Source organism: Salarias fasciatus, chromosome 6 (assembly GCF_902148845.1).
Source record: "Salarias fasciatus chromosome 6, fSalaFa1.1, whole genome shotgun sequence".
In the NCBI taxonomy this organism is placed as follows: domain Eukaryota; kingdom Metazoa; phylum Chordata; class Actinopteri; order Blenniiformes; family Blenniidae; genus Salarias; species Salarias fasciatus.
The window spans coordinates 23073754-23086083 of record NC_043750.1 but is presented as its reverse complement, the minus strand read 5'-3'; the positions used below and the strand labels follow the sequence as shown (position 1 = coordinate 23086083).

At 43.1% G+C, this 12330-nt stretch overlaps 1 protein-coding gene across 1 annotated transcript; it reads right to left on the bottom strand.

Moving 5' to 3' along the window:
• Positions 1–7455: 7455 nt before the first annotated feature.
• On the bottom strand, positions 7456–12321 carry LOC115391051 (methylsterol monooxygenase 1). Its single transcript, XM_030095146.1, has 6 exons — positions 12261–12321; positions 10437–10731; positions 10098–10246; positions 9878–10004; positions 9574–9728; positions 7456–8283 (listed from the first exon to the last, which is right to left on the bottom strand). The coding sequence occupies exons 2-6, from the start codon at positions 10689–10691 to the stop codon at positions 8094–8096; spliced, it is 876 nt and encodes a 291-aa protein (XP_029951006.1). The 5' UTR covers positions 10692–10731; positions 12261–12321; the 3' UTR covers positions 7456–8093.
• Positions 12322–12330: the final 9 nt, after the last annotated feature.

The following is a 12330-nucleotide window of genomic DNA, read 5'->3' as shown; positions in this document are numbered from 1 at the left end:
TGACTGGGAGTTTGGGACAAAGTCCCTTGGACTAACTGGGACTAACTTTTTTTATAATGTAACACACATAGCTTACACATTTCACTTACCACTATAATGTTTTTTTCTTTTCATCCTCTTCTTGATTTTTCTTCTCTTAGCGTGCCCTGAGGGATATGTCCGCTTCACTTTGTGTGTTTGACAACACTGACTGCACGTTCATGCAAGGGCTTACAGACATGTCGGCCCCAAGCCCCATGCAAACTGGCAGGGCTTTCAAGTCTCACGCATTGAGTGTGACAGTCACGCATTTCGGTCTTTTGTCATGTACTCATGCCACATATATATATTTCTCACACTGAAAAAAAAATACCGGTAAATTTGTCTGGTGCACCACTGCTGGGAGGATTCAAACAAGTCTGCAAGCCTCTCACTTACCTGTCAATCAAAAAAGAAGGGGGGGGGGGGGGGGGGGGGGGGGGGGGGTTGTGTGGGTTATTCAGGAAGACGGAGTCATAAGATCCAGTTAAACTCTTTACTGAACTTGTAGCAGTGGCACATACAGACATCACGTAGCATTGTAGAAAACAACCACTCTTCTTCTCCACTTCTTCTCCCAGTCTATCTTTCATTCTCTTCTAGCGCCACTCACTGGCCATATCTGGTAGTGTCACACTATTACTGTTACTGCATGAGTCTGTAAACACAACATCTCCCCTGTTACTCAGAAAGAACACTTCTTTGTATGAACAATCTTTGACACAAGTAGAATTAGCATTTTGTATTTCAACTGTTATTCAATGCAAACCAAACTCAAATGAAATACTGTATCCAGATAATGAAATGAAATGAAATACTGTATTCAGATAAAACCTTCAGTAATGAAATAAGGTCTGACTCCATACATTTATAACAAACATAAATTATTCACGCATTTCCAAATAACCTTACTAACGTATAAGACTAACTGAAAATGTGACTTATAAACTCAAAATGTAGCAACTGAACTTAAAATTACCGTCACCTAATCAGCTTAGTTTTGCATTAGGCTTGGAGCTACTTCATTACATAATCTTTTGTCCAAGCTGGTTTCTGTCTGTCTCTGTGAGTAGTTTGTCTTGTCATATTCTTAGCTGGGCTACTGGTCTTTTCAGTACCAGCTCTCTGTGCTTCCTCTGTGCCGTCTGGACAGAGAGAAAGGCGTGTTGCGTTCCACTTTTTCCCATCACTCAGGATAAAGGTGCTCAGTCCTGTCTGTTGCTCCACAGACATTGGGTCAGTGTATTGTCTCTCTCCTTTTCCCACACGAAAAGGCTTGCGCACCCGGACCTTGGCACCGACTGTGACCTTGGGAGTTTTGGCACCTCGTTTCTTGTCTGTGTAGCATTTGCTTTTTTTCTGTTGCATGGCAACTCTGGTTGCAACGTGAGCATATGTCCCGCTGTCTGTTGGTGGTAGCAGAACATTCAGTTTTGTCCGCATCGGTCGTCCTCTCAGAAGCTGGAAAGGGGATTCACCTGTTGTTGCATGAGCAGTTGCTCTGTAGCTCTGCAGCATTTCAGTGACTGCTGGTTTCCACGGGCGTTGAGCTACCTGAGCCGCTTGAACACAGTCCTTAAGCACTCTATTAAAGCGTTCCACACATCCGTTCGCTTGAGGATGGTAAACACTTGTCCTGATGTGCTTGATGCCCCTCTCTTTGAGAAAGTCAGTGAAGGCATAAGACGTGAATTGTGGGCCATTATCAGTTGTAATGGCACAGGGATTTCCTTCACGTGCAAAGATGGAATCCAGGAACCTTATGACAGTGTCTGTAGTTGCAGATGAAGTAAAGGCAACTTCTGGCCATTTACTGAAATAGTCCATGAGAGTAATGGCGAATCTGCAGCCATAGGTCCCCAGGTCAAAAGGACCGACAATATCCACAGCCACATGTTGAAAAGGGCCCCCTGGAAATTCCACAGGCTGCATTGGGGCCGCAGGCGTTTTGGCTGTTTTGTCACAAGACTGGCAGATTGTGCAGGCCGACAAAACTGTGTGAACCACATCATCCATGCGTGGCCACCAGTAGAGTTCTCTGAGGCGTTGTTTCGTGCGAACCACACCCTGGTGCCCTTCATGTGCCAGCTGGACGATCCTCATTTGAAGAGACTTAGGCACCATCAGGCGAGCTCCCCGGAAGATCAGCGGCGCCTCAACAGCTAGTTCATGTCGCACCAGGAAGTAAGGCTGCACATCACCTGGAAGAGCTTTTTTTGACTTAGGCCATCCAGACTGAATGACTTGTCGCAGCTTTGTAAGTTCAGGACAGTCCTCACATTCAGCTTTAAAATCTGTCAGTGGCACTGCCATCAGGAGAGGAGAAATCTCAGCTATCTCTGTGAATAATTCTTGCTCAGCTTCTGCAGTCGTGTTGGAGGTAGCGAGGGGAACACGTGAAAGACAGTCTGCCATTACATTCTGTGTACCTGGGCGGTACTGCACATCATATTGAAAACACATCAATCTCGCTGACCACCTGGCGATTCTCATGCCAGCTCTGTTCATGCCTTTGGTGTTGAGAAGGGTGGTCAGAGCTTGATGGTCGGTTCTGAGTGTGAATCTGTGTCCCCACACATAAGTACGCCATCGTTCCACAGCCCAAACACAAGCCAGGGCCTCCTTTTCAGTCGTAGAATATTTCCTCTCTGCAGCTGACAGTGTACGAGAAGCAAAGGCAACGATACATTCATTGTTGTCTGGGTGTAGCTGCGTCAGGACAGCTCCTAACCCATAGTCTGAGGCATCTGTCGTGATGAAGGTAGGAAGCTTTGGGTTATAGATGGCAAGTGCAGGACTCTCAAGAAGCAGTGTTTTCAGCTTCGCAAAACTGTTTTCTGCTGCTGCATCCCATTGCAGCTCAGCCTGGGCATTTGCTCTGAGTCGCTGTCGTAGTGGCTCGACCAGCGTTGCATAGTTGGGAAGGAACTTGCTGAACCAGGAAGTTAAGCCCAGGAAAGAGCGCAGTGCTGCCATGTCTTTTGGTGCAGGAGCCTCTGCGATGGCAGTCAGGTGATCTGGACTCGGGCGCAGACCTTCCTTTGAAACCACATGTCCGAGGAAAGGAATGCTGGTCTGACCAAATGAGCTTTTGTTAAAGTTAATCTGAAGTCCAGCATTTGACAGCCTCTGCAGAACAGCTTGTAGGTGTCGGTCGTGCATTTCTTTTGAATCACCATAAATTATGATGTCATCCAAGTAGTTTTGAACTCCTGGTAAGTCCTTCAGGATCGTCTGCATCATCTTCTGGAAAGCAGACGGCGCTGATGCCAGGCCAAAGGGTACCCGTGTGTACCTGAAGACACCCTCATGTGTTATGAATGCAGTGAGATTCCGGCTGTCAGGGTGTAAAGGCAGTTGGTGGTAAGCGGAACTCAGGTCAATTTGGCTGTAGTGTGTAGCACCAGCCAACTCAGCAAAAATGTCCTCCATATGAGGGAGAGGATAACAGTCCATGATCACACTTTTATTGGGCTCACGCAAATCCACGCACATCCGCAGTCCTCCACCACGTTTCCGTGCCACAACCAAGGGACTCACCCATTCAGGCGCATCCACACGTTCTATGATGCCAACTTGAAGTAGGCGATTGAGCTCTGCTGACACCTCCTTACGTATGCTCAGTGGTAGGCGTCTCAACTTTTGACGCACTGGCTGCACGGTGCTGTCCACTTGTACTTTGTGGATGAACCCTTTCACACATCCAAACTGCTGCGGTGGGGTCAAATTAACCATTTGCACTGCTGTGCTTTGATTGTCATGCGTAGCTGTATTTGAATCAGTTTCTGCACTGTAGTTCACCTTGCCTCCAATAATGTTGACACTGAGTGCTTTAATCAAGTCCAGGCCCATCAAAGGTGATCCAGCTTTAACAATGTGGAATGAGGCTGGAACTCTGCTGTCTTGCCCTGCAATGGCTGCTGTTGCTGGCAGGCAACCAACAACAGGCACTTCACGTTTAGCATAAGTGACCAGTTTGACTTGAGGTTCAGTCAGCGAGCAGTCTGCAAAATACTGTCTGTACATTGTCTCTGGCAGGATAGATACGGATGCTCCAGTATCAACCATCAACTCCAGGACATGAAAGTTGTCTTTAGGTGCTTCAATGTGGACATTGCAGGTAATTTTGTCAAAGGTTGCTGCTGTCTGTTTCACATCTTTCACCTGCAGTATGGCTAGTTCTGGAACAACCACCTCTCTTATTTCACTAGCAGCAGAGCTACAAACTTTGGCGAAATGTCCCTTTTTACCGCAGTTATTACAGTTTACTGAAACAGCTGGACAGTTTGTATCATTAGCTAAATGCTTTTTGGAGCCACATCTGAAGCACTTACGTTGCCGCTGGTTTCCATTCCTCTTTTTATCCCGTTCAGGAGCAGGGACTGTAGCTGCGCAAGCTCCTCTCTGTCCTCGGACACGCCCCCTTGACGCGCCAACAGCTTGCACTGGCGCAGTCGGGACTGTCTTAGTTGAAGAAAGCAGTGTAGCATTTTTAACTGCTGCCTCCACCTGGCATGCGATTGTAAGAGCATTCTCCAGCGTGAGGTCATCCTCCAACAGCAACTTGTCTCTCACAGCCGTGAGATAAGCATTAGAAATCAGCTGATCACGTATCATCTCCTGCTCCATCAGTCCAAACCCACACGGTGAAGCTAACGCTCTCAAAGCCGCCACATACTGCACTGCCGATTCATCCGGTCGTTGGGTGCGTTGTCTGAAAGTATGTCTGCAGGCTACAACATTTACTTTAGGGACGAAGTGCTTAACGAGGGCAGCCATAGCGTCGTCATACGTCGTACCTTGTGCTGGCAAAGTGTAGAAAAGTCTTTGTCCCTCCGGACCCAAGCAATGAAGAAGCACTGCTCGTCGTCTTGCATCTGGCCAGGCGTCCCCGCTGGCGTTAATGACGAGCATATAGTTGTCGAAGAATTTCCGCCATGTCTCAAAAGGTATCGGTGGCTCACCCGCATGTGGAAGGAACGGCGGTGGACTCGGTACCGAAGCGCTCATCCTCGTCGCCAATTTTGTTGTGTGGGTTATTCAGGAAGACGGAGTCATAAGATCCAGTTAAACTCTTTACTGAACTTGTAGCAGTGGCACATACAGACATCACGTAGCATTGTAGAAAACAACCACTCTTCTTCTCCACTTCTTCTCCCAGTCTATCTTTCATTCTCTTCTAGCGCCACTCACTGGCCATATCTGGTAGTGTCACACTATTACTGTTACTGCATGAGTCTGTAAACACAACAGGGGGTGCAATCATTCATTACCATCCATCATCCATTCAGCTCTGTGAAACTCCTGTGTATATGTTTTTGTTTCTCACATTTTTCTATTATATTGTACATATGTGTCTGTCTTAACTGTATATTTAAATTATATGTAATTTATGTCTGTTATTATTATTATAGTCTACATATGTGCCTGTTTTAGAAGTATATTTGAATTATATTTAATGTATATCTGTTATTTATTTAATTATATCTGTCTGAGATGTATATGTAAATTATTAATTCATATCTGTTAGTTTATATCTGTTATTTAATTTTATCTGTCTTAAATTTCTATTTAAATTATATTTAATTATGTCAGTTAGCTTGCTTAATTATATCTATCCTAAATTTATATTTGAATTATATTAAATTTTTTTTATTTATGGTTGGGCTTTGTAAATTTCACATTTCACGTTTCTTTTCCATTTATATTTCTTTTCTCTGTGCTGCTGGAACACTTCATTTTCCCCCTGTGTGACAAATAAAGGACTTTCAATCAATTCAAATCAATCTAAATTATTCAAATGTCGCTGTGTGATAACATGAGACAAGGCACCAATCAAATTTGATTTCTAACTGTAGATAGCATTTCTACATTTGCAAAAGAATAATGAAACACAATAAATGTATGACAATAGATATCTGTACTTCCATTTAAAAGCTGCCTTTGAATGCTCAGGAGTCAGGACTCTATGGCTGGAGCTCTGTCACTTCACGTGACTCATTTTGCACCAATATGGTTCCTTCTTTCTGTATGAAAATGTCATTTAGAACTTTCCTGACTGAGGAGTTTGCAACAATGTATCGTTTTAGATGACGTCATCATCTAATTTGACCTAGATATGCAAATGAGCCTTGATACAAATAACAAGATGACAGAACCTTACAAAGTGAGGAGTTGGCGACAATGTGTCAGTTTTAAAGGTCTTTTGTTTTTTTCAAAACACAATAAAGTGCATCATATTTAATTTAATCATTTAATGTAAATATTAACATTTCACAGTAAGCACTTTCATTTAATCATTTTGACATTGTAATATGTATAACACAACTCACCATTCAGTTCAATTCAGAATCAATAAGGTTCCTTCTTTCGCTGCACAAAATTCTTGTCATCTCAGGTGGACTTCGCAGGAGGAAAAATCAGGCTGAAAGCAGTGAGTGACAGTGCCATAGCAGCAGCGCACCAGACAAATTTACTGGTATTTTTTTTTTTTTTTTCAGCAGGCCGACTTGACTGTATCCCGATGCAAGCCGGGTAGTAGTGGGGCCCCATTAGGTAGGTTCTCGACGGGTCATTGTAATTGTAATGTATCCGGGGGTGGGGGGGGTGGGGGTTCAAGTTGTGTCGCTGATATCCGCCGTCTGTCGGGGCCCCTTACTAGCAACAAACCGGTGAGCACTCGGATAAGGGCCCCATGCTGTTGTTGCAGCGTCAAGTGTAGCCAGGGCCGGCCCGGGCTTCAGAGGCGCCCTTGGCGAGCCCGAGAAGAGCGCCCCTTGGGAGCGTGTTTTTCGAGGGGGGGGGGCGCTGAGGAGCGATGCCGAACAATACCGATCAGTGCCGGGCAGCGCCGAGGACGAGGAGCGCGGTGCGTCGGACCGCTGCACAGCGGGGCACACAGAACACAGAGCGTCGTGGCGCCCCTTGTACGACCGCGACGCCCCCCTCGGGACGTGGCGCCCTAGGCGGCCGCCTAGTTCGCCTATGCCTAGAGCCGGCCCTGAGTGTAGCGCCTTTAATTTGTCATCGAAATTGACTGATGTCAGTCATCCCTAGGGCCCCCTTCAGCTCGGGGCCCTAGGCAAATGCCTGTGTTGCCTACCCCGTAGCTACGCCTCTGATTGCAAGAAACCACGGACGAAGTGGAAGGTACATATAACCTGCCCGCTTATTGTGCATATACGGAAACAAATGAAACGTGGAGAACATTTAGGCTCAATGCATTGATTAAAAAAATATATGGTATTTATCATAAATCTTCTCCACAGCTTTATTCAACTTAACATTTCGGGGCCCTGAAAGGTTGACTGATGTGTTCAACACAACCCAATGAAATAAACTTTATTTTCGCCTCATATTTCATATCATCACAATACAATTCCACACAAATAAACCTCCACAACTTTTTGATAAAATGTGTTCATATTTTATTTTGATAGGACAAAAAAAAATATATAGAAGAACAAACATGACTTAGGTTTTTTGGTTTTTTTCTTAAAAAATAAAATCACATGAATCTTCGTCTTGATTTCAGCGTCAAACATTACATGAAGTGACCTGCAACCCAATCCCTTTTCATTAAAAAAAAGAAAGAAAATCACACAGGTTTGCATCCAGAATGCTCCCCTTGCTTCAGAGGCTGACTCTGAGTTTAGACAGTTCAAAATGAACTGAAGGCCGAACAGCACAGAGCGAAAGGCTGACTCTGTGACTCAGATCAACTCAAGAAGAAGTGCTAGTGCAGACACTTTCACAAGGAAACACAAGTATTTCACAAGACAGAAACATGGCGCAACTTTTTCATCTGATAAGGAGTCAAAATGAGGATGTTGATGGTTTTTATTGAGGCCAGCAGCTTGCGAGGAAGCACATAAGACTTCTTGTAAAGGCACAGAAGGTGAACTGAACTCAACACATGGTGCGATTCAGGAAAAAGTGCTGCAAATTCATTTCTTATACCCCTTTAGTGTGGTTCTAAAAGTGTACGGTGATTAATAGCAGTACTTTGCTGAGCGTTTTCCACCGTTCAGACAGAACAGTCCAGGCGAGCGCCTCCAGACCGAGGCTCCAGCGCTTTACTCCGCCTTCTTGTCTTCCTGTTTCTGCATGTACTTGTTGTACTGGCTGTCCGTCTTCAGCAGCTTGTCCCACCAGGTGAACGTGGAGGCGTAGTTCCCGACGAAGTTCATGTGGTGGAAGTCATGGAAGCGAGTGCCGGCGTAGAACGGGATCAGGTGGAGCGGGTTCAGAGGAATGTCGTAACCACTGGCAGGAAAGAGGTTCAGACGTTTACACTCAGACAATGATAATGATTCATATATCGAACACATAGTGTCATCATAAACCTCACATTTTAAAATGGAGCCATATCAAGGGGACGAACATATTAAAAACTTGCTTTTGTATGTTTCAAAGTAAAATTTCTATAAAAATATTTGTGAAAAAAAAAAACTTGCTTTTGTGAGGGTGATTATTAACAAATATTACATAAACTCTGGTTCTTTTCAAGTTGACATGTGAAAGTATCATGAGAAAAAAGTACTTCTTTAGGTTTTCATAAATTTTCTGATGAAATACAGCTACTTTATTTTTTCGTTGTGAAATGATGAGAAAATCATTATTGAATATCAAAAGACAAAAAAGGAATTTTGATTGTTGTTTATTTGGTTGTTCTTTTTTCGGCATCTGTCATTGAAGGTATTCTTCTCCATTACGTGGCTTTTTTGAGTGTCAGTTTTTAAAAATCATAAATATAAAGGGATTATACAATATGTTAGTGACAAAACAATAATTTAAAAAAAATTAAGATCTGTTAAAAAATCATTCACACATTAAGAATTTTTCATGAGAACATACAATGTAAATAGAATTTGAGCACATTTATCTTAACTCATTTTGACTACTGATTTTGTGTCTCAAAAGCTGTTTTTGTAGAGAGCCTGAATGAAAGACTACCAACTGTCTTCATGAATAGAAGTGTAACGGTTTCTGTTTGTGAGGTACACGTTGAGCACCTGTTACTCACTAACCATGGTGCATGTTCAGTGTGTGCTCTAATATAATTATCTGGGATGGGATGTTTCTAACTTCCTAAGAAGTGCTTCAAGAGGTGTATTTGATTTAACAGTGCTATATAAACTCAAGTGGATCTCAACTGTTTCACTATAAAAAAGACATATTTCAAATAATGTGTCACATAATAAAAAAAGCATGCCAAATACATCCAACCAACCATCCAACCAAATACATATTTCTGATTTGTATTAAATGAGTGTTAGCTCATATAAACCTGCTTTAATAGAAAATGTGGCTGAAACTGTGATAGCAGGTGTTCTGTTTCCCTCTAGTGGTGGATATTGTGTATTACATCAAGTTAAGGCGCAGTGACACAATGTTGGAGGAAGTACAGCAGCTACAGCTGTTGTTCCTTAACTTTAAGTAAATACATTTAAAAACAAACTTTTTTTAATACCTTTTGCAACATTGCACAGACTCCCACAAAGTCACATTTAAAGGAATAGCTTTGAAAGAAATGTCAGCATACGTGCTTCTTACCTGTGGACATCGATGGTCTCCAGCAGACGGAAGGAGACCCAGGCCCAGAGGAGGAACACGTGGTTACAGAAAATCATGATGCCAATGAAGAAACCCGCACCCAGGATGAGGGTCTCAGCGGGATGAGCGTACTCCGCCTGCATGCCGAAAGGAGACTGCGGGCACAGCGGAACAGACAGCATGAGGGGTGTACACTTATTTTTTTCCACAAGAATAAAAGTTGCGGCATGTTTAATAAGTAACGTTTCAGTAAATAACCTGACCACACGAGCTCTGTGTTTAATTATCTTATCAGTTCACTCACAGTGAAGTCATGGTGGACTTTGTGGATGTATTTGTAGATGCGCCTGTGATGCAGCAGGCGGTGGAGGAAGTAGTGCCACGTGTCTTCAACAACGGCGCAGCCAAAGCACTGAGCCAGCAGGTACGGCCTGGTGGAGGAGGTCAAAAGAAGAGGTCATTCATCACGACACCTGATCAGAGACAAACAGCAGTAGTCACGTAGAACAGTTTTCTGCACTGACCAGCGTGGCATTGAGTCCCAGTCATAGGGGATGTTGAAGTATTCGGTGAAATAGTACGTCCCGCAGATCAAAGGGAACTGGATGCAAAAATGGTTGAAGAGCAACATCTTGAAACATTTCCACTGCTTCTCCCAGGTCTCCGGCTTATCCTGCATGCACACACACACACACACACACATACACATGAGTCCGATGTACCACCTTCATCCAAATCTACAAAGAAAGATGCCAGTTTGGATGCAACTGCAACAATTGAGTTTACCACTGCACTGCTACACCCTGCAAGACTGAGATGAGAACATATAAATTCATGGTCAATACCCAGAAACACACACAAACCTGCTGGATCTTGTATTTCTGCATGAAGGGCATAAACTGGAAGAGGAACCCAGGCAGGCAGAAGAGGAAATAGACGAGCTCGTGGACAATGAGCGACCCCCAGGTGGCTATCTGAAACTTGGTGTAGTTGTCCAGCATGTAGCCCCAGGCGTGTTTCAGCGAGGGCTGGAAGGGGTTCTCCGGTAGAACGGCATCGACGTACTCTGCCGCCAGGTAGGCGGAGCTCAGGATGTTTGCCGAGCTGTTCACTGCCATGATGGATGAATGTGAGGCGACTGCAGATCCGGAGAGAAGACTGGAAGACAGGAATGCAGAGTTATAGACACTGAAGGAACAGTAAGCATACTTTCAATATAGACCAAGAAAATTAATCGAATCAATAAACATTGGCAAGAATATCGAGCAGGGTAATTTATTCATACCAAAATTAAATGTCACAAGTTATTGTGTACACAGCTTTTCTTCACCAAAAATCAGGATGACAAAGAAAGATCGATCGTTACAGCATCCAGAGCTTTGCCAAGGAAGGTAGAGTTAAGGTAAACAAGAATCAAAGCACAGTCATTACATAACTTGAACAGATGTTTTTTGGGGGGGTGCGGGGTGGGTGGCAATCCTCTGAAAAGTTTAGACACAGCAGCTATGCTTTTAAAATTTTACATGAATGTAAAACAAAACATCACCCTACAGCATCTTACTAAAACAAAATAAAAATAATAATGATATCTACAGTCTACTTATCAACCATGGTGATTCTTTGTGATGAGTTGTATTTTTTCTGTTCACAGGTTTGTTTGTTTTCATTATGTAATCTGAAACAAGTCCAATTTCCCCCATTTAATCTAGATCACTGCTTGAAAACATAACTTTCCTCTGAATAGGCCCACAATTCCACTATTTGATTTATACTGAATAAATTCTACATTTTAGAAGCCCATACTTTTTTAATTATAAAATTCCTAATTTATATCTTTATTTCTTTAAAAAAAAACAGCCATAGAGTATGTGTATAACTGTATTTTTATGAGAAATTCCTCCTTCAAACTTATATCAAGATGGTATATAGAAATAATTTAATTGAAATGGTTGCTAATAATAATGAAGCAAAGCCTCAAAAGGCTAAAAAGAAACATTTTCAGAGTGTTGCGCTTTCACCTGAGTATCCTTTCAATAACAATGCTTCTATTATTAAGTTATTGTAACTATAAGCAATGCAAAAGTAGCATTAACTACAAATCTTCAGTAGATAACTATCGTGTGCTTTAGAGTGATCTGTGCGATCCACCGATTGCGCTGCGCAAAAAATGAATCCTTAGTTAGGGTTAGGGTAAACAGACAAAATTAACAAAATGCCAAGATCAATTGCGCAGTTACAAAACTGCGATCTGCCGATGCAAACTTGTATTGGTAAAATGCGCACCACGATCGACGCATCATTACATTTATTTGCGCAGCGCAATCGGCAGATCCCCTAAAAGCGCACTTTATTGTCCACCTTTTACACAGTTAGCTTATCGGTTGCAACTTAATGCACGAAGACATCAATAAGAGAGTGAGCATGTATTTCTATATTTAGATGAACAATTAGCATTCATATTGCCACCGTTAGTTACTATCTAATTACTCTCTGTGGGTGAGGATGGGTGAAAATATTACTTCCTCTGCAGAGGACGCACAGAGGCCTTCGTTTTTCGAAATGTTTTTCCCAGCTTGTACACCAAAACCCAGCCTCGACGCGCGCATCATATGCATGAACAGCAATCAAATGTTATCCATTAGTGCTGACACTTTGAGTAAATATCAAGTTAGAAGCACGAAACTCACCTTTCCGCGTTCCGTCCCGTCTACCTGAGCGAGAGGAGTCCAGACGGATCAAGTACCGGAGTATCCGGCA